This window comes from Dasypus novemcinctus, chromosome 17 (genome assembly GCF_030445035.2).
Source record: "Dasypus novemcinctus isolate mDasNov1 chromosome 17, mDasNov1.1.hap2, whole genome shotgun sequence".
Taxonomy (NCBI): Eukaryota; Metazoa; Chordata; class Mammalia; order Cingulata; family Dasypodidae; genus Dasypus; species Dasypus novemcinctus.
The window spans coordinates 17,503,377-17,526,816 of record NC_080689.1 but is presented as its reverse complement, the minus strand read 5'-3'; the positions used below and the strand labels follow the sequence as shown (position 1 = coordinate 17,526,816).

Genomic DNA, 23,440 nt, shown 5'->3' with positions numbered 1-23,440 from the left:
GTTAAGAGATTTGTAATTCAAACTTTCTCAGAGACAGGTCTCAAGACTTCTCTGGCAATCCCCTCCTTTTTCCTGGGTAGGAAGTAATTCCACTCCCCTCTGTGTCCTCAACAATAAGTCCAGGTTGGTAGAGAAGGAGATTGGGAGGGTCATATATCTTTAGCCCCTTGCCAGCTCCTAAGGTAGACAATGGCTCTGCTCCTCTTGGCCTGGAAGGGCTCCTGGGACGTAGTTGAAGAAATTTGAGACACAGCTCAGTCAGTCTTAGGCTGTGCCCCTCTCTCTCCTCTTTCCTGGGGAGGTGTGTTCTCTATAATCAGTCTCTGCTAGAAGAGAGGGAAATTGTGAGGATGGTATTTCTCCAGTCCTGTGATGACTCCCAGGGAAAACCACAGCCTGGTCCCACCCCAGGCTGGAAGTAGTGGTGGAATACAGCAAGCCAAATTTGTGGGTCAGAAGCTGGGTCTGTCATAGCTGTGTCCCTCTCTCTCCCCTTTCCTAGGGTGGTGGTTCCCTGGAGCCCCCTTGCCTATAGCCATAGGCCAAGAGGCCCCAGAATTCTAACATGTCTTTAGTGTAGGGGAGGGTGACAGTAGCAGCAGCCACTGGTTTCAACATATAGTTCTGTTGTAAAGATTCAGCTCCTTTGACTCTCCCTCCTCTGAGCAGTGTTCAGGCTTTGCTTGGGGTCCTAAACCCTATAAGATGTTTACCCAGGCTGTTAAAGCCTTACTCTTGCTAATTTTCTGGAGGAGAAGAAAGTCCCATGTCTTTTTAGTTCTGCCATCTTCCTGGGAGTCTCCTTGACTGTTATAATTCTTATATAATTTTTAAAAGATGAAAAACCAGCAAAGCAGCAGAAATGCAATATGGAAATAATTAACATATGGTCAAATTATTTTTGATAAGAACAACAGAATGATAAGCACATCCTTCAGGGTGGTGGTTGCTTCAGGGGAAGGTAATGGAGTGACATCATAGATGCTAGCACAGGTGGCTTCATCAGTATTGTCAGTTCATAAGCTGGGTGGTATTCTAAGGCTTATGATACTGCATAACCTATATAACTTATGCAATCTTCTACTTGTATCAAATTACCCAATTTGATACAAGTATATCAATTAAATAATTGTAATGGGTAATATAGTTAAAAGACTTTGACTATCTATTGCCAAACCATTCTCAAGAAAGTTCATAATTGACAGACCTACTGAAAAAAAGCATCTGCTCTCCTAAAAAATATTTAAATCTTACTTTATCTCCAAAGGGTGATTGAGATCCATTCAATAAAAAAGCCTCAAGAAAATTCATGGGAAAATTTTTAGTATCTACAAAAATTGTTTTTAAGAGCAACTGTATAAATATTACACATTGGTTTTCTCCATTCCCAAAGACAACCCAGCCTGCAAATTTCCTGCATAAGCACAACACATGTAGGGGGAGAAGGAACTTGGGACAATAAATACCCTTATCCTGTGTCCAAGCAGTAGTTTAGATCATCCATTAGGTACCAATACAGCTTGATTTCTGAGTGGGAAAAATTAAGAAAAATTAGAAGTTTTAGGAAGGACAAGATTAGGGTCAGAGAAAGAAATGGCATATAATTAGTATCTCTATATAATGTTTAATGATTTAAATCTCTTCTTATATGTTTTTCATTTGATTTTTTTCAACAATATTATCATTTTCCCCATTGAATGACAAGGAAACTGAGGCTCTAAGAACTTAGAAAACATCCTCAGAATCATATGGCTAATAAGGGACAGAATGAGGACTTGAGTCAAGACCTTCTCAAGTCATTTAATTTCTGTGCTACAGTTTTTTTCCTCTGACATCTCATACATGAAATGTTAAGAGTTCTGCAGTGAAAGGACTTGCTGTATGTATGTGTGAAACACAGGGTCTTTGCTGGAGGATTTGAAGCCTTTTATGAATCTCCATAAAGACAAGTCAATGTAAAATATTTTCCAAAATACTTTGAGCACATAATCTGTTATTTGTGGAGCATTTCATAAGGCTCCTGCTCCACCAAACATACTTGAAGAAGGTTGATCTGTGACATTCAGTCAAAATCTGTAAGGAAGTTTACTGAATACCTACCACATACCAGGCCTAGCACTAGGAACTGACAAGTAAAGATGCTAGTAACACACAGTTTCCGCCATCAAGGAACCCTCATTATCTTTCCATTAACTCAAGTAATGCTTAGATGTTCAGCCTTGCTAGATGCTGCTCTGCCATTTTGCCCCATGTTCTCAGGCATCCTTCTTTTATACTCAAGGTCAAATTTACATAACCGCAATTCCTCTTTGACTGTACACTCCCTGAAATATACATCTAGGGCCAGTAGAATTGTTGGGACCTCGGAAGAAGACACTAGGAAGGTCTGACTCAAACTCCTTTTCTGGAGGAGAAAACATGGATGGGGAGCAGCATAAGACCTTCCACAGTACCCAAATGTATCCCTCACCCACTTCTCATTCTCTTCCAAAAAAGTGAGTCTTTAGATCACACCATTTCTCACTTTAAGAACTTTAACCTACTCATTTTGCCACTTTTTTCTAACTCCTCCTGTGCCATTTTTCTTGCTGTACCAAACAGCCATTCCAGCAGCAAGGCAGATTTTAACCTGAATATCAAGGAGGTATTCCATCTCTTTTTCCAAAATAAAAAACATGGGGGAAGGAGTGGGGTGAGGGGGTTGGGGGGTATATGGGGACCTCATATTTTTTTAATGTAACATTTAAAAAATTGATAAAGACAAAATAAATAAACAATAATAATTTTTAAAAAACAAAGGCAGCTGAAGTTTCTTCTGACTTTGTGAATCTTGCAGAGTGAGTCAAGAAGAGAAGGAAGAGAGATAAGATGCAAACAAGCCATTATCAAAGTGATAAATGGGGACAAGTTTTGACTGGACTTTGCTATTGTATACAAAAGTGAAAGCTGGCAGGTCCAGAGGCTCGCTGAGCTGCTGGGTCTACTGACAGCCAGGAGCCAAGGAGAGCAGGAGCATGAACCTGGTAGGGGTCTACCTTCTTCCCGTCTGCTTCCTTCCCCTCCCCAGCAAGCTTCTCCTCTCCGAGGAGCCCCCTCTTCCAGCAACAGGCGTGCTGGGCTTGCCTCCTGTCCTCCAGAGCCCTCTCTGTGCCTTCTGAGTCTGGGCAGCTCATGTTGTGGATGCAGAGCAGTAGCTGAGCCAAGTTCATGGATCAGGTCCCCCACCTGTGCACTTTCCCCTCAGGCCCCGCCCAGCTTAGCCTGTCAATCAGCAAGATCAAGTTCTTAACTTAGAGGACAGTAGCGTCTTTCCACACAGCCTTTTCATGGTCAAAACAAGGTGAATCATGAGAACAGTCATCATTGATTGATCCCTTTCAAGTTACCAAACACTGAGCTAACTATTTTACACACATTCTTTCATCTGAGGCTCATAATGACTTTATGACATGCCTAATAGTATTTTCTCCAATGTACCAAGACAAAGGGTTCTTAGATCAGCGATTCCTAAAGTCTGGCCAATCCACTACCCAAGAGTGGGCAGTGAGGGCTCCCCACATGGGCTGGGAACTGATCTCAAATGTAAGACCTTTAATTCTTAAGGACAAATTAAGCAAAATTCTTTAGACATTCATTTTCATCTGATTAAGGGCTGCTCACTAGCATTGCCATAATTGAATTATTAAGGATAGGTAAATTTTGTCCTCAGAATCTAAAATTAGCTGATTGCTGGAGTTTCTCAAGCACTATAATTCAATATTCCGCTGACAGGGAGGCAACCTGTCTGGGTTCCACTGTCCCCAAGCATGCGCAGAAAATTGGAAGATACACAATATTCAGCCCTCTTCATTGTTCAATATCATTTACCTTTCTCTTGACTAGGTAATCAATTTCTATTACTGTTTTCTTGCTCTTAATGATAAGCTGTTGTTATTTTAGCTTTAACAGGATTTATCTCATTTGTGGTAGGCTCTTTGGTTAACCCTGTAGCCTGGCATGTGGCATATTGACACAAAATAGCCTGTTATTCTCTGAGAACTAGATTGAAGAAATGTGTATATTGGATGAAGTTAAACCAAATGAAACTCTTGATATTCAATGCTGTATTTTCTTACCTTAGATTAGACTACGTGAACTTGACTTGACCTACAAAAATGGCAATTTCACATAGTTTGATTTAATAGTTTAATATAAATTATTTATACCAAGTTTGCTGGATAATTGTGTTATACACACTTGTAGAGTGACACTTCATTGGTAATAATCTGCCTAGGAATGTGTACAATCTAAGTAATTATCAGCATTCTCTCATGAGGTAGCTTTAAGAAAATAAGTTATTTTAAGAAAATAACTAAGTTATTTTAAGCTTTAAGCTTTTAAGAAAATAACTAAGTTATTTTAAGTTATTTTAAGACACTTTTTTGTCTATGATTCCAAATCTCAATTATATGCTTAACTTCTTCTGTTACAAGTTGTTTGTTTATATTCCTCTCTTAGATTTTATCACCTGATTCCTATCCTTAGCCCCCTACCCTGACCTGGACCACTCTAGCTACTCCCTCTTTTCTCCAGAACTCCCCACCTTTCCAATTCAACTCCCAGGCCTTCGTGCACCTGTAGCTCAGGGCACATAAGGGGTTGGAGGCACATTTTTATTTTAGGACTTGGAGGACATTTTTTAAAAACATCCACTACCTCGCCACCTGGCAAGTTCTTCTTCCCTCAAGGTCCAATACAAATGTCACACCTCTGGAAGAGGCATCCCAGACTCTCCTTGGCAGTTCCTAGCTGCTCCTTTAACAAATTGGACATTGTGTACATTTTCCCTTGAACGAATTCTGTTGAATTATAACCGGTTGTTGAAATGTCTTATCTATCTTTCCCATGTGATAATGTAGGGAATAAAAATCATATCTTATTTATGACATTCAGAAGACTGTCTGGCACAGATCAGGTCTCAATAAATCCTCCTTAAATGTACAAATACGGAAAGTTCTTTTGTGCACATGAGAGTATACCGAGTGGCTGTACAGTGCAGAGGACTGAAAGCTGCGCTGGGATAGCAATGCCTGAATCCTGGACCAGGTGGCTGACAACTGGCTCTCACACCTGATGAAGAGAAGGACTTGATGGCTCACTCCTAAAAATATCCTTTTATTCTCACCAGGAGGAAAAGACCTCAGACATCTTACAAGGGGGCCATGACTCATTACCAAGAGCATCCAGCAAAAACCCCCATCATAAAGTTCAAGGACCAGGATTTTTACTCTTTACGGGATCAGTGCCTGAGCAAGGGCCAGCTATTTGAGGATGAGACCTTCCCTGCCATGGCTTCCTCCATAGGACCGAAGCTGCTCAAGGAAAGAGACCTCTTCTGCCTGCAGTGGAAGCGGCCATGGGTGAGTGAGCCCCCCAGGATTACACCAAGCTCACGGGCCCTATGAGCTCCCTACCATAGCACCTCCCAAAGAGAGGAGGACAGGCCTCGAGACCTGGCTTTCTAGGATGCCCCAAGCAACACTGGAAAGAGAAAGAAGTTCATCTGGTCCCTGTGCTATGGTGTTGTAACCTCTCAGTGAATAGAAAGACCCTGTACCAGGAGCTGGAGCCCTGGGTTCTCTTCCCATTTCTAACTCTGAGCAAATCAGTAGATTATAAAGGCTATAGTTTTCTTATCTGAGAAATTGAGATAAAGATTGTAGTAGTAAGATGTAGTTAGACTCTAGGGTCCTTTTTCACTTCTGTAATTGAGCCAATATATCAGTTCTCCTTGCCATTCTTCTCTTCAAGTGTCACTGTCTCACCGTATTTCTTAGCTCCTTCCCAGTTAGAAATTTCTCTAAAGGAAAATATCACATCCATCATTTATACCAGAGGATGGATTAAAATAAGTATCTCACCTCTGTCATTTATTTTTACATTCTCGTCTTATAAAGGTTTTTTCATCTTAAAAAGAATTTCAGAGCTCAGCTGTAAAATATATGGGAGATATTGCAGGGTAATATTCAAATCACGCTGACTCCCCCATCCCAGCACATGGTCACTAAATCTACCTCCCAGCATGATGAGCCCAGCAAGGTCTGATTTTTCTAGAACTATCTCAGTTTTAGGGCATGAAGCTCCAAGGGAAATCCTCAGCAGACACAACCTTCTCATAATCTCACCAGGGTTACTGGATGATGCAGTGACCCAGGGAAGGGCCACTTCGGAGGCCCTGGTGCCCACTCTTCCTAGTCATGCTCCCCAAAAGCCACCAGTAGAACCTGGAACAATAGGAGGCAATGTAATGCCTAGTAAACTAATGATAATGGCACTAGCAAATGTTACTGAGCACCAATCAAATGCTATGCACTTTCAGTAAAGTCAGTTAGTGTCAGAGAAAATGTATTTTCTGGTGAGGCCTGTTAAGAGGTTAGGAGACTCCTTCTTTTAAGAAGCACGTGTCTGGTCTGGGGATATCTAACTCCATTCCGCTGTGGGAAGGAATACTCAGACATCGTGCTCTGGAGATGATTCTTCTTGCCCTAACTGGAGACAGATTGTAGCTTTGGGGAAGAGAAGGTTACGAGGGAATCAGATGGGGATTGGGATGCTGCTGAAAGAGAGATGGGGGTGTTTTGTCCTCATGGGCGCCATCTTATCAGTCAGAGGCCATAAGTTCCCAGCAGTGGCTCTTTCCTTCTGTCTGTCGCTTCCTAAGGAGAGCTGAGACAGAACTCTATTAAAGAAGTTCCCAAGGGTGAAATGCTTCCTTTGTTATTTTCATAAGCTGAGATTCTTAGAAACTGCTATATTTTCCTCATATGGTGCTTAGCAATAGATGTGGGACTATATTTATAGCATTGAGTTTATAAAATTTCCATTTAGAAATGGTTGCATTTTTATCAAAACCCAGCATTTCTTTAAAAATGGATACACAGATACCTTTATGACATTTTTCTTAGTGTTCCTTATCACAAAGGGCAATTACTATACCTTTACCAATAGGCTCACTCCCTCATCTGGGTAACCAGGAACAAACCTCTCTCTAAAGTTGACCTCTCTGTAATGCTCGATCCTTCTATTTTTTTTTAAGTGGAAAAGAATGGGGATAAAAATGATAGGTAGACCTCATGAGATTATTTTAAGAACTAAATGTTTACAGTACTTAGAGCAGTGAATTGCCCATTGTCAATAGGTACTGAATGCCAGCATTCACCATGATGATTCATTTGGGAGGGATGTCAAGGGTGGAAGGTCCGGGCTCTGTGCCTTGGGAATCTCGCGCTTCCACAGTCCATTCCCCTCAGTGTCAGCTCTAGCCAATTTCAGCTAACACCTTCAGGGAGAACATATTTGTCAGAGGAAACAATCTGCAGGACTAGAGAGATGCTGTAGGGACTATGGCAAGTGCCTCTCTTGTCATGTTCAGATCTCCATCACTACTTCCAGAAGACTGCATCCTAATCTGGAGCTTGCTAGGTGCCTGTCCAGAGGTGTGATCAGAGCTCCTGAAACTGTATATTGGCTGAGGCAGCCCCTCTGGGTCTGAAGCCATCACCGCTTCCTGGCCTTTATGGACAGCTCCACACTTCCTGCAATTGCCAAGCCCTGTCATGGATGTCATTTTCTCTGGAGTTTTCATCCAGGCTTGCTGGGTTCAACAGTAGCCCCAGGATACTGGGCTCAGCCCTCAATGCCTGCTGTGGACACGTTGTTTCAAGTGCCAAGGCTCTCTCTATGTGGTTCTTCTCTCTCTCCCACTCTCACTCTCTCTCCCTATTCCTTCCTTCCTCTTGTCCTCCCTCCCTATGACAATTAACCCAATCCTCCAAATTTTGTGCATAGTAGAAGCCCCTTCACATCCTGCTCTGTTCAGTTCCTTTTAGGGAATCCCCGACCCCCACCCCACCGGTTCCTCAACAGCCTGTGACTAGGTCCTGAGTCAATGCCCCTGAGAGACTCCAGCCCCTTGTCAGCTTTCACGCTGCCTGCACCCCTAGTCAGGTTAGGTTGTGAAGACAGACCACAGAGCACTGGATAGCAGAAGTTGTCAGAAGGCGACTGTGTCAACAGCTGATTTCCATAGAGTCAAAGAACTTTGGAAGCTGGCAAGTGTTGGATTCCTCTAGGTTCCTAGCTATGTCACATAAAAGAATTTAAGGACATGCCAGTTAGGCCACTAAAAAGAATTTGTTAGGAAAGGGGGGAATAGAACAGAGCTTGCTGATAAGTGGGAGAGAAGGACGGAAATAACGAGATTTGGTGCGGGCTCCTCTAGGCAGAGAGAGGGGGTTTTCAGTTGTGCCGTCACCTTGTAAACTAGTAATTATTACATTATTACTCCCTTGCTAATGCTAAGGGGAGGGGCCCAGCTGTTATCAGATACCGCACCCATGCTGGGGGCCTATGATAAGGCCTGTTTGGAATACCCAAGGCCTCCCCTTGGCACAGGAAGGGAAGAGTGCCAACCGGGCCCTCAAGGTCAAGGTCAGTGTCTCAGCAAGGTCTCATGTCGGCCATGGTGGTGTGGCTCTTCTTCTCCTCGTTTCCCTGAACTAACTGGCTTCACTTTGATACCAATAAAGCAAAGCCTCTAGCAGAACTAGAAAAGGGAGTGGATGCTGCTACCCAGCCCAGCCTGAGCTCTGGCGGCCACTCCATCTGAAGTGTCTGTGTCTAAAGCTGAGATGCTAAACCTAGTCTTCTCCTGTGCAAGAGGCGTGCACGGACTGGGAGGGCGAGAGTAGCCTCCAAGAGGAAAGCAGGAATCACTGTTGAAAATCCTCCCCTTTGGCACCTGCCTTCTCCCACTGGCAGTGAAACCTGTAGAGTGACGGCACCTGAGATTTCAAGCACTGTTTGATAGTTAACCTCTCTTCCTCAAAAGAAAAAGCGAATGTTGCCTGGGGTCGTACAGGGTCGTACAGTAAAAGATGCTCATGGCCTTTCTCCCTCTTTCCTAAGGATAAGGATTTATCCAGCGGATCCCCTGACTTTATCCTGGGAAGTGCAAGCAGATTTGACATCCAACAGGGAAGTGCTGGTGAGAACTCCACAGCTTGCCCTCCAGCCCAAGATCAGGGCAGGCGCCCAAAGTCAGGCTGGGATGGGGGATGGGACCCCCGACTCACAGGGTTCTTCTCCAGCTACAGGGCGAGGACTCCTCCTGCCCAGGCTGCTCACTGGCCCTGCTGGGGGACGGGGGCAGGAGGTAGAGGGGAATTTAGGGAGCAATTATGTTGAAGAAGTGGGGAAAGGGCCCCAGGGTTTAATCTAAGCACTGGGCAGGGGGAGCCCCAGCTGCTGGGAGATGGGGAAGGAAAGGAGCATGGAAAGGGGAGCACAGATGTGGGTTCCTCAGTAGCTGCGCTGGACTCTGGGCACTTGCTGTCCCCTTACTCCTGGGCTCCTGGCCACATCCCGGCTTACACACGGGGAAACTGAGAGTGTTCATGTCCTCAGACTGCTGTAACCAGGACACACCCTGGGTGGCTCAAAGCAACAGGAATGGATTGTACCCAGGCCCGGAGGCCAGAGGTCAAAGTTGAGGTGTCGGGCGGCCCTGCTGCTTTTAAGGCTTGAGGGGAGGGGTCTGCCTTCCCCTCCAGCTTCCTTGGCCTGTAGCAGCCTCAGCCACTCAGGGCCATCTTCTCCCTGTGTTCTCTCTCCCTGTGCCCAAATTTCCCTCTTCACAGAAGGACGCCAGTCATGTGGGATTTAGGGCTCACCCGAATCCAGTGGGACCTCAATTAACTCAACTAATTACGGCTACAAAGAGCTGTTTCCAAATAAAGTCACATCCACGGTCCCTGCAGTTAGGACTTGAACAAATCTTTTGGGAATCATAACTCAGCTGTAACACTCAGGGTCCAAGAGATGAAATAGTTGACTTCGTGCCATAAAATCAGGAAGTGATAGAGCAGGATTAGAATCCAGGGCTGACCACCCAAGCCCAGCCCACCAGGCAGCCAGAGCAGCAGCATGTCTGGCATGAAATGGCACCCCAGTAATTGTGCTGAAGGTGGAGGAGGGCGGACTCAGGGAAAGGGGAGGAGCAGACTCAAAAGGGCCACTCAGGACACCACGGAGGGAAACTACAGGCCACACACCCGGGATCCCTCAGGGGGGAGGAGAGAAGCAGCCCTGTGCCCGCAGGAGAGGCCCTGCCATGGGAGTGCTGAGCAAATTGAGGAAAACTCCAGACTGTTTTCCACAATTCTCAAGAGCACCTCTGCTACCTGTGTCGGAACTAAAATTAGCTTTCATCTGAGCGCGGGTCACGTCTGGCAAAAATGAGAAATGGGTAGGGGGCTGCTGCCCGCCGCTCCCCAGAGGCCAGGGCTCCATGCTGTCTCTTCTCCCTCCACCCTGCCAGCCCCTCGCCCGCCCCTTCCCCAGCTGGCTCAGAACTGGCCTGGCCCAGGAAATCCTTCCCCCAGTTCTCGCTCGGGGTGGGGGGGGGGGACAAAGCAGGATTCAGAAGGGGGTGAGTGGCCGCTGGGGCAGGACCTGTGACGCGCACGCGGTGGTCATTGGAGGGTCCACAGGCTGCTCACGGCCCCTTCCCTCCAGGAGACTGCTGGGTGCTGGCTGCGCTGGGCTCCTTGACCCAGAACCCGAGGCGTCTGGAGAGGATCATGCCCAAGGACCAAAGCTTTTCACGCAACTACGCGGGGATTTTCCATTTCCAGGTACGTGGGCCGCTGGGAGCTCCTATGGGCTTCTCAGGGGCAGCGGGAGGCAAGTGCTCTCATCCCAAGGGGCCTGGCAGCCGAGCTGGAGGCACCTGGTGTTACTCGGCCACCGCCAAAAAAGCCAAAGGGTTTAGGTGGGCTTATGGTCCAGTAGTTAAATGTTTTAATGTGATCAAAGACCTGGCAGAAACAATTACAAAAACAAAAGAGCAATTTAGTCAAGAGCCTGTGACCACGGCTGAGCATCGTCTCCTGCTTCTGCACCAGGCCCTGTGCTTCTGGTAGGCTGAGTTTTCCTTCATTAGTCTTATTCCTTTCTCAAATATATCTTGCTAATTCCTGTGTGTTTAATCTTCCCTGGCAATTTTTAAATCATTTTTTGTACTGTTAAAAAATGCCTCTTTGATGTGGAATGGAGCACCACTCAGTGTATACATTAATTTGGGAAATTTTTATTTTTATTATTTTAATTATTCTTTTCCAGAAATATGGTTTATCTTTCCATTTATCAAGTACCAGCTTTAAGTACTTCATTAAAATGTTATAGTTATGTTTTTCATATTGGTAAATTTAGCCTCAAATATTTTACAATTTTGTAAAATTTTATAAAATTGTGAAAACTAAATGAGATTCTTTTCTTCATTTCTGACTCAATGTTGCTGGAAAAGAGAAAAATCAACATTTTATTACATATTAAGCTTATGATCAAATTCTTTTATTCATTTAATTGAATTTTCAGTTGTCTTTGGATTTTCTGGTTACCTAATAATCTGCGAATAAAGATAATTCTGTCTTTCTCCTTTTAATTTTTATAGAATTATTTTTTTCTTTATTGCCTTATTGCATTAGTTAGAATCTCACAACATTTTGACCAATAGTGATGAAAGAAAAATGCCATCTTCTCTTGATTTTAGTAATGTATGTTCCTAGCAAGCTGTTCTTTTAATACACTGTTGGATTTAATTTGCTAAAAATGTTTATTAAAATATTTTAATATAAACCATAAGTGAAATTTGTTCCTCCTCTCTTAATGTTATTTTTCTCATGTTGGAGTCATGCTACTTTTTTAAAATGAAGCAGTTGAGCCTTGGTGTGAAATAATTGGAATAATGGTTGCTTGGTGTTGATGATCTTTTCTTTGTTAGTAGTTATATCATCTGGGCTGGGTCTCTTTTAAATGCGATTTCTTAAACCATTCCAATTTATTCAGTAGCTATTAATTTGCTTGGTTTTCATTTCTTCTGGTTGAAATGTGTAATTTAGCAGAAAAATCAACTCTTGTATATTTCAAAATTTATTGTCATAGTGTTGCTCATAGTATTATCTGGCAATTTATTTCATCTCTTCTTTATCTATGGACAAATCTACTTTTTTATTTTCCTTTTTTTCTTAATCCTGCTTGCCAGGGAATTATCTGCTATATTGGTTTTTGAAAGAACTGCAAATTTTTTAACAGATCAATTCTATTTTATTTATCCATCCAACGGTACAATCAACGTTATTTGGTGTAATCACATATTTGTGATTCATCACTTCAATCATTCTTAGAGCACTTTCATTATTTCAGTAATAATAATAATTTAAAAACATAAAACGAACAGAACTCATCACCTCTGAATCTCTGTATGCCTCCCCTGCCGTACACAGCTTCTAATCTTTTTTCTTCTCTTGAGTATGTTTGTATTTCTTTTTTGTTAAAAAGTCTTATATATGCAAAAGCAGCCATATTCGTGTTTTACTTGAGGTTTTACTATCTTATACGGTCCCCTGGTATAGTTTTTAGCTTTCCTTCTAGTAATATACATGACCTTAGAATTTCCCTTTCAACTACTGCCATACCCATACAATAGCACTGCTAGTTACAAACTCTATGATATTATGTGATTTCACCATTTCCATTCATTTCCAAACATTTACAAGCAACGTTTTTACCAATTCTGCACAGATTAACTCTCTTCTACCCTCCTATTTACTGATGACCTGTACTCTAATTATTAATTCCATGAGTTTACACAACATATTTGGTTCATAATAGCACAACCATGCAGTATTTGTCCTTTATGTCTGGCTTGCTTCACTCAACACAATGTCCTCCAGGTTCATCCATGTTGTCATATGCTTCATGACTTCATTTCTTATTACCACTGCCTAATAGTCTCATATGTAAACACACTTTTTTTATCCATTCATCAATTAACGGACAACTAGGTTGTTTCCAGCTTTTAGCAATCATGAATAACACTGCTATGAATATATCGGTGTGCAGATGTCTGTTTGTGTCTCTGCTCTCAGTTCTTCTGGATATATACCTAGTAATGGTATTATCGGGTCACATGACAAGTCTATATTCCATTTCCTTAGGAACTGCCTAACAGTCCTCCACAGTGTCTGTACCATTTTACATTCCCACCAACAGTGAATAGGTGTTCCTATCTCTCCACATCCTCTCCAACATTTACAGTTTTCTCACTTTTTAATAGCGGACAGTCTAATTGTTGTGAAATATCTCATTATAGTTTCAATTTGCATTTCCCTCATCGCTAGTGATGTTGAACATTTTTTTCATGTGTTGCTTTGTCAGTTGTATTTCTTCTTTGGACACTTGTCTTTTCAAGTCTTTGGCCCATTTTTTAAATTGGGTTGTTTGTGTTTTTATTGCTGAGTTGTAGGGTCTCTTTGTATATCACAGATATTAGACCCTTATCGGATATGTGATTGCCAAATATTTTCTGTATTTTCTCCCATTGAGTTGGCTGCCCTTTCACCATTTTGAAAAAGTCCTTTGAGGTACAAAGTGTTTAATTTTGTGGAGGTCCCATTTATCTACTTTTTCTTTTGTTGCTCATGCTTTGGGTGTAAGGTTTAAGAAACTATAACCTACCACTAGATCTTGAAGATGTTTTCCTTTTTTTCTTCTATGAGTTATACAGTTGTCACTTTTATATTTAGGTCCTTGATCCCTTTTGAGTTAATTTTTGTATAAGGTGTGAGATATGGGTCTTCTATTTTCTTTTGGATATGTGTATGTTCTCCCAACACCATTGGTTGAATAGACTCTTCTGGCCTAGGGAAGCCTTGACTGCCTTGCCAAAAATCACTTGATTGTAGATGTGAGGGTCTATTCCTAAGTTCTCAATTTGGTTCCATTGATAATTTGTTTGACTTTATGCCAGTACCATGCTGTATTTACCACTGTAGCTAAGTAATATGCTTTAGAGTTCAAAGGTGAGTGGCCTCCAATGTCGTACTTTTTTAAGATCTTTTTCACTATTTGGTGACCCTTACACTTATGAATAAATTTGATAATTGGTTTTTCTACTGCTAAAAAGGCTCTTGGGATTTTTATTGGGGTGGGCTGAGTCTGTAAATCAGTTTAGGTAGAATTGACATCTTAACAATATTTAATCTTCCAAGCCATAAACCTGGAATGTTCTTCCATTTATTTAAGTCTTATTTAGTATCTTTTAGGAATGTTTTCTAGTTTTCTGAATACAGGATCTTTATGTCCTTGGATAAGTTTATTCCTAAATATTTGATTGTTTTAGTTGCTATTACAAATGGGATTTTTTAAAATTTCCTCCTCAAATTGCACATCAGTAGTCTATAGAAATGCTATTGATTTTTCCATATTAATCTTTTTTTTTTGATAGTAAGCATTTTTGAGCACTAAAGTCTTTTTATTTATGGTATGCACATTGTAGACATATTTCTATTGCAGACTGAATAGAATATAGCAGGGTATAAATGTAAATTTTACATACACTGAGAAACCAGAAATTTCTTGTGATTCACTTTGTTTGTTTATTTATTTATTTATTTATTATTTATTTATTTTTACATATTAACCTTGTATCACTCTGCTTTGCTAAACTTGTCTAATAGTTCTGGTAGCTTTATTTTGGATTTTTCAGGAGATTCTACATATAGGATCATATAGTCAGTGAATAGTGAAAGTTTTACTTCATCCTTTCCTATTTTGGTGACTTTTATCTAGTTATCCAGTCTAATTGCACTAGCTAGAACCTCTGGCACAATACTGAATAACAATGGTGACAGTGGGTATCCTTGTTTGTCCCGAATCCCAGCAGCAAAGCTTTTGGTCTTTCACCATTGAGTGAAAGCTGTAGGGTTTTCATATATGCACTTTACCATGTTAAGAAAGTTTCCTTCTATTTCCTATCTTTTGGAGACCTTTTATTAAGAAAGGATGCTGTATTTCGTCAAATGCCTTTTCTGCATCAATTGAGAGGATCATGTCGATTTTTCTTCTTCAGTTTATCAGTGTGGCTTATACTAATTGATTTTCTCACATTGAACCACTCTTGCATACCTGAGATAAAACCCACTTGATCGTGGTGTATGATTCTTTTAATGTGCCTTTGGATTCTGTTTGCAAATATTATGTTGAGGATTTTGGCACCTATGTTCATTAGAGATATTGGTCTGTAGTTTTCTTTTTTTGTAGTATCTTTATCTGGTATTGGTATTGGGGTGATGTATTCTTCATAGAATGAGTTTGGTAGCATTCTTTACTGTTCAATTTTTTGGAAGAGCTCAATTTTTTGGAAGAGCTTGAACAAGATTGGTATTAGATCATCTTTGAAAGATTGGTAAAATTCACTTATGAATCTACCTGGCCCGGGCTTTGCATCTTTGGGAGGTTTTTGATGACTATTTAAATCTCTTCATTTGTGATTGATGTTGAGGTCCTCTATTTCTTTTGGGGTCAATGTATGTGGTTCATGTATTTCTAGGAATTTGCCCATCTTCTCTGCATTGTCTAGTTGTTTGGCAAACAATTGTTCAAAGTTTCCTCTTATGAAGTCTCATATTTCTGTGGGGTCAATGGTAATGTTCCCCCTCTCATTTCTGATTTTATTTATTTCCTTCTTCTCTCTCTTTGTCTTTTGTCAGTCTAGCTAACAATTTGTCGCTTTTGTTGATCTTCTCAAAGAACCTACATTTGGTTGTGTTGATCTCTCTATTGTTTTTGTGTTCTCAATTTCATTTATTTTTGCTCTTATCTGTACTATTTCTTTCCTTCAGTTTGGTTTGGGATTAGATTGCTGTTCTTTTTCTAGTTCCTCCAAGTGTGCAGTTAGAGCTTTAATTTTAGCTCTTTCTTCTTTTTTAATGTAAGCATTGAGAGTTATAAATTTCCCTCTCAGAAATGTCTTTGCAGTATCCCATAGATTTTGATATGTTGTGTTCTCATTTTCATTTCTCAAGATATTTGCTGAATTCTCTTACAATTTCTTCTTTGACCAACTGATTAAGAGTGTTGTTTAATCTTCATATGTTTATGAATTTTCCCTTTTTATGTCCATTATTGATTTCCAGCTTCATTTCATAATGATCAGAGAAAGTGTTTTGTATAATTTAAATATTTTTTAATTTATTAAGACTTTTCTTGTGACCCAACATCTGGTCTATCTTGGAGTAGGATCCAAGAACACTTGAAAGTATGTCCTCCTGTGTTGGGGTGCAATGCTCTATAGATGTCTGTTAGGTCTAGTTTATTTCTCATATGATTCAAGTTCTCTGTTTTAGTTATGCTCTGTCCAGATGTTCTATCTAATACTGAGAGTGGTGTATTGAAGTCTCCAACTCTTAATATTATTGTAGAGACATCTATTTCTACCTTCAGTTTTGCCAGTGTGTGCCTCATATATCTTAAGGTACTAAAGTTAGGTGCATAAATATTTAGTATAGTTATTTCTCCTTGGTGAATTGCCCCTTTTATTAATATGTAATGACCTTCTTCATCCCTTCTAATAGTTTTGCATTTGAAATTATTTTGTCTGATATTAGGATCACTACTCCAGTTTTTTTTGGTTACTATTCACGAAGAATATCTTTCTCAGACCTTTCACTTTTAACCTGGTCATGCTCTTTAATTCTCAGGTGAGTCTCTTGTAGACATCATATAGATGTCTCATATTCCTTTATTCATTCCATCAGTCTATGTCTTTTGATTGGGGAGTTCAACCCATTAACATTCGATGTTATTAGTGAAAAAGCATTATTTACTTCACCCAAGGAGTCACAACTTTTTTTTTTTTTAATTCTTTTGTAGTAGATGTTGAGAGAGGTTCAATTATTCGCGTATGGAAAGGCCAGGACTCAGTAATAATTTTGGGAAGGAAAAGAGAATTTATTTACAACCAGTCAGGCTCAGGACCTTTCTGTTCAAAACCCAAGCCCTGAATAAGATTCTTGAGTTCTTTTTATACTGAGGAAGAATTGAATGGTCCTTTGTTTCAGTGCTCAATAAGTTTGAAATAACACATATCCCCTACATTCTAGGTAAGCTTTTAGCATGAACTTCATAAATTCCTTGTAAGCTTTTAACACATTTGGTTTGCATTTTCCCTAAATATTTAAAGTTTATAGAGTTTACATTGCTTAATTGTTCTTCCAGGATTGGAGTTGTTGCCATGGTTACCAAAGGCAGGGTTGCAACTCTCACACAGCTCCGGTTATCTACGAAGAGATGAACAGCCCCCACCCACGGCCTATATCATTCTCCCCTTTATGCTAACTTAACTTGCTAAACTTTGGCATAATTATTATTGGAATTGTGAGGTGGGTGGCTGTTTGTTGTTACTTGATTGATTATCCCACTTATTAATTTTCCAGTGAGGGCCTAAAGACAAAGTTCCTGGGTAACATCCAGGGTTTATCCTGTCTCCAGAAGAAGTTTTTGTCCTGGATAGTAGAATCCTTGGGGTGGGCCCCGCACCCCTTGCAGCCGTCCTGGGGGTTACTGGTGTTTATGTGGATTTCTTGCCAGGCTCCAGAACCATCTATTAATTTTATTTTACCCTTAGAGAGTTTACATCTTTAATCTTAAAGGGGTGCTGAAGGGAGATGATCTCTTTTCTGTAACTACTTCCTGCTGGCCATGGGTTGTAGTCCTTACCTAATAAGGTGTAAAAACTTCGTTATTTCTTTTGACTGGAGGAAGATAGATATGGCATTTTGTATGAAGTTGGATGAAGTTTCATATGGCTAATAAGATGTTCATTCTGAAAGAAACAAATTTAATTAGAATTTTGGAATATGTGTGTGTTAAAAGAGAACACTGGATTATAGAGATAGGTGCCTGCAAAGACAGCACTTTTTGAAATTTGGTGGGGAACTTAAAATATATATATATATATATATTTTTTTTTAAGTTATTTTATGTTCAGAGATATTGTAATAGATAACAGTATTCGGTACTTAGCTTTGTTTTGAAGACACATTTCTGGCTGTTTAATGATTGGCACTCATATGCTTCATCAGGTGTTCCTGGTGAACTTGCACCTTTTGGGGCAGTTGGCTTTATTCAGGATTAGTGCACCTAGTTGGAAATTCTTTTAGCTGTGGGAGTGATCAGAACTACAGAATAATTTTTTTACATTTTGGTTTTAATTGAATAATTTCTGATAATTTTGGTTGTTTAATAGGTGACCCACTGCTAATAAGCAAGCTTCATTTTGCTACACAGTAGAGTACAGTAGAGTAATAGGGTGCCTGAACCTGGTATTAATTAACTGGTTACCTGTAAGCCACTGGTGGCCCCATTGTTTTTAGCTAAGATGATATTTTATTTTATAGACATATTCATTACTATTTAGAAAATGAAGTTTGCCAGGAATTTAACATGGTAAAATTGCCATGTTATCTTTTCTATTTTAAATCAGGTACAAAAGTACATGTACAAATCTTTTCTATTCTAAATCAGGTACAAAAGTACATATACAAAGCACATATACATGTACTTTTGTACCTGATTTAGAATAGAAAAGATAACATCATAATTACGAGGCATATATTTAGAACAAGATAAAGGTACAGCACTTAATATTAATTAATGTGTTACTTAATGCATAAGGATTCTGAGTTGCAATTAATAGTTTTAAGTTTCAGGTTTGTAATCCTTTATATGTTCTCTCTCCATAGGAGCAGGCCATAATGCCAATTGTGTTTAAGTTCTACTTACAGTATTCTGGTATTTATTGCTCCACTAAGTATGTTCTTCAAAGATGTTGCAGTAAGGTTGATCCTAGAGAGAAACTAGGGAGTAGATTTTACCAGCCTGGTGCGTAGTGCTGTCTGACACTATGAAACGGTGCCAGTTGGAAGACGATATTCATTGTACATTTGACTGTCCTTAGCCACTATTGGCTGCTGCAAGAGCTCAAAACCGCGAAGTAGTTTCCATCCAATTCAGAAGCACGACCAGAAAAGTAGTAGTTATTTATTGTTTTAAAGGTCAGTGATCAAATTAACCAATAACTCATATGGAGAGGCAACCTGCAATGTATTCAAGGCCTGGTTTGAATGCACAAGAGGGCTTGACAATGTTGAAATTTATCCCTTGACTTTATATATTTTTTAACATTTTTAATGCAAAACATCACATATCAAATGGCTTTGTTTATTTTTACACTTTCACCATGAAAATATTAGCAGGTGTTTTACCTTAATAGTAGAAGAAAAAACTATTTCTCATTGTTAAAATGAAAACAGAAGATTTCTAATGGAATTAAGGTAACCTTTTATTACCATTGCTTAAATATGCACCTTGCAGTGATTTTTTAGACAGGTTTCATTACTATGAAGTTACTTCTTGTTATTAATATTAATCCAGGTATTTAGTTAATAATGACTTTTTAGAACTAGCACCATTTAAATTCTTCAGTTTGGAAGACGCTTTTACAAACTTTTTACAATTGACCACAATTATAGACTGGAAAATTTATTTTAGATTATAATTAGTGACTAATGGAATTTACCATTTGCATTTAAGAGAGAGCAGTTCTATATTTAATTTAATTTCATTAAACACATGCTTACAGTTTTTATTATTTTAAAGATTTAACACATATAATGTTAACTTATTAACCTGGTATTCTAAAAATCCAAGAGATAGTACTTAAGCTAAACATGTTGAAATTGTTATTGATTAACCAAAGAATGTTGTTTTCCTTTTTTACAGGAGCTTAAAACTTTTGTTTTTGATAATTCTAAAACTGTGAACAATTTTAATAGCATACTAACTTTTAGACTCCGGAATATAAAACAATTATTAAATACATATTACTTATATAACTGCATATTTAACTTTAACAATTTGAGCATATAGGCAGATATGAATAGTTTGATACAGAAACACCATTTAGCTATTTAAAATCTATTTCTTCGCTGGTTAATTCAAAATATAGTTCCCTCATTGACTTTCCTAGTTACATTGCTGTTTGGAGGGGATCTGGCAAGCATTTGGGCTTTTGTTTAGACTGCAAAGAAACCGGGAAGCTTTTACTCATTTTTTTTCTTTGAGACTGCCTGAACAATAGGGGGGTTGCTTAATAAGGCTTGGTACATCGGGAAGAGTATTGCTTACTTTTGGAAAACTTGGCAACAGTTATTTCTGATTCTTGGTGGAAATGGCCAATCAGAATTAATTTATATTATTTTAAAGGTTAAGGAAAAAGACAGCTTTTCCTTTAAATGAGAAGACCAAAAATATTTAGAATGGCACAAAAGTGATATGCATAACCTCCCCTTTTTTTAAATTTAATTATAAGTTTTTAAAGTTTGATTATCAAGTTGAATTGTTAAGGGGTGGGTCAGACCTGCAGGAACTGTAAGTAAAGGCAAATGCAAATGCAGTTTATAATTACTATTATAATAGTTGAAGACCAGGGGTGAAATTAATTATAAAATAATTATAGGATCAGTTTAAGTAATAACTACCACTATCACAGCAAGCACTAGATAAACCCGAAGTAGTCATAAATAGAGGCAAATTAATTCAATATTAGTATTACAATATCCAAAATCCAGGCCACATTTATTTCATTATAAGAGCTTTAGTTATAAATTTTTATATATATAAAGGTACTTATACAATGATTTTAATTGTAACAGTTTTTAGTATGTTTTTATTTTAAGATGAATTGGACACCCTTATTAATTAAGTTATAAGAGCCTTATTAGTAACAATCCTGTGAGGCTTCCCTGTATTTCTAGTAACTAAACAAATTAATCTGCAAGCTGTGCATTTAATTCACCAGCGAAACGGCATTGGCATTTAAAGATTCATTTTTAAGTTACTTTTTACCATAATTTCTTAGGCACAAGCAAACTAACAAAAGCCAAACACAGATTTTAAAGTTTAACACAAAGTTAAGCACAGATCAAAACAGAATTCCATATTTTCAGCATCTCCAGGGCATTGGGAGATAAGCTGATTAAATTTAGTATGACCATTGTTAAGCCAAATTGGGGTTTCTTTTCCTTTTTTTTTTTTTTTTTTGGTAGTTTTATGACCTTTACTGCTGATAGTTTTTAGCCAAACCATTAACAGGGCTTTGAGTGATCAGAGGTTTATTGTTTCAAGCATCAAGAAATAGCCTCCTTCCTTTAGATAAAGGTACTTTACCAGTTTTACAACTTTAAAACATTTCAAAGCATTTTTTTTCATAGACTTGCAAAGAACGAGATTCAGAAAAGCAGAACCTGAGCAAAAGTTAGCTATGCAAATTTGTTTTGGCCTTAGGGAAGGAATTTTTATTGCTGCTTGGCATCTCCTTCACCTCCCCCCTTTGCCAGCTCTCCACTTTTGCTATGCATCCTTCTAAAGGGAGAAGGGGGGAGGCAATGGTGGCAAGCTTCAGGCCACTAAAATGGCTCAAAAAGAACCTTTTAGGCTCAGTGCTTTCCCAGGGACCCTCCTGCCCTGGCAGGGCTATGATTTAAGTTACTGGTTTTATCAGCTATCCTGACTGGGGCCAGTTTCAATAAACTTGGGTGTGCGGCATGGACATGGACAATTCCTGAGCCCTGGCAAATGGGATGGACCCAGAGATGAGACAGCAGAGCATGCACAAATATTTAGATTTTGCAGTTTTGCTTTATAAACTATAATTATTTCACTCGTTTGCTAATGGCAAGGGAGGGCTCCAGCTTAACCAAGTTTACCACTTTACATAATTACACAATTTAACACCAGCACTGGACAGGCACAGACAGAAGCACAAAGCCTATTAATCTGACTTACAATTTCTATTTTGACACAGCTGCCCCTGCAACCATTACAAACCTTAGAAAAAGAGAACTTTCAATACTAAAATTTAATAGGATTTCCTGCTTACGCTCGCTGTCTATAAAGTGAATTCATCAGCAATTCGCACCAAAACAAAAGCCTTCAGCTAAACCCTTTCACTGTTTAACTTTATGCCCAGACAAGCTTCACTAGAAAGCCAATTCATTTTCCTGTAACTAAGATTTTTTAAATCTAGACCAATTTTCAGGACATTAGAACTCAAACCTATAAATATCCTTTCCTATTATAATCAAGCCTTCACTACCTCAGTGGAGACAAGGCCAGAACCAGATACTAAACCCAAATACCAGGCTTTTTTCCCTTTCTTTTTTTCCTTTCAGACCTTGAGAGTAGAGCTTCCCCCCCACCCCCCACCTCCAAATTTCAGGAGGTACTGGGACTCTCTTGGAAAGTGATCAGACTTCCTTTCCTAACAATTAAAGCTAGAATTTTTCTGTTACTATGCTCCACTGGGGAAGTCTTACCTTTTTCAGCATTTGGAGTCTTTTTTCATTCCCAGAATTTTTCTCCAGACCTTCCATTGCTCCCATTTTTTGTCAGGAGGATTCTGGCAGAGTCCACATCTTTTCTGGACTAAACATAGTCCAGGAACACCCAGATTCGGGGTTCACTTGAGTCCTCCCGGCTTCCTTGGGGATCCGGAAGGGATAGCGAAATGTTACCTTCTCTGGCCTTCATTTACAAATCCTGGATGAGCCCCCAGATGTAGTAAACATCACGAGAGGTTCAATTATTTGCATATGGAAAGGCTAGGACTCAGTAATATTTTGGGAAGGAAAAGAGAATTTATTTACGATCGGCCAGGCTCAGGACCTTTCTGTTCAAAACCCGAGCCCTGAATAAGATTTTCGAGTTCTTTTTATACAGAGGAAGAATTAAATGGTCCTTTGTTTCAGTGCTCAATAAGTTTGAAATAACACATATCCCCTACATTCTAGGTAAGCTTTTAGCATGAACGTCATATATTCCATGTAAGCTTTTAACACATTTGGTTTGCATTTTCCCTAAATATTTAAAGTTTATGGAGTTTATGTTGTTAAATTGTTCTTCCAGGATTGGTGTTGTTGCCATGGTTATGAAGGGCAGGGCTGCAGCTCTCACACAGCTCAGGTTATCTATGAAGAGATGAATAGCCCACATCCACAGCCTACATCACTTTCTATTCTTTTTCTTTTGTGGTTTTTGATGTCTATACAATCTCAGTCTTATCTTTATTAATTCCCCTCTACTTTTGCTTGTTTAATGTTCTTGTTCTTTTTAAATTTTCTGAAACTGTACTCAACGTTTTGTCTTTTTTTCATTATAAAAGCTTTAAAGGCTTTAGATTTTCCTCTGCAATCATCTCTGTAGATGTAGGTTGTGATATGAAGTGTCTTATCTTTGTTAATTTTTAGATAGTACATTTTAGTTTGGAGCCTTAGTTACTAGAGAGGTTGTTTTTAAAATTGGATTTTCAAATGATTAAGTTTTGTAGAGGATAATCTTTTGGTTGGTGAGTTTCAGTTTTATTAAATCATGGACAGAGAAAATAATTGATACAATCTCTACATTTTTGGAAATTATTACAGTTTTATTTATGGCCAAGGCCATGACATTTTTTGTAAAATATTTAACAGACATACAAGAATATATATTATCCAGTGGTTGT

The 23,440-nt window shown here is 39.3% G+C and overlaps 1 protein-coding gene across 1 annotated transcript in view; it reads left to right on the top strand.

Moving 5' to 3' along the window:
- The first annotated feature begins 5,201 nt into the window (after positions 1 to 5,201).
- LOC101431607 (calpain-13-like) overlaps positions 5,202 to 23,440 on the top strand; it is a 52,948-nt gene continuing 34,709 nt past the window's right edge. Inside the window, exons 1-3 of the mRNA XM_058278206.2 lie at positions 5,202 to 5,399; positions 8,947 to 9,025; positions 10,555 to 10,673. Of these exons, the coding sequence (XP_058134189.1) occupies positions 5,202 to 5,399; positions 8,947 to 9,025; positions 10,555 to 10,673 (396 nt within the window). The remainder of the gene's footprint in view (positions 5,400 to 8,946; positions 9,026 to 10,554; positions 10,674 to 23,440) is intronic.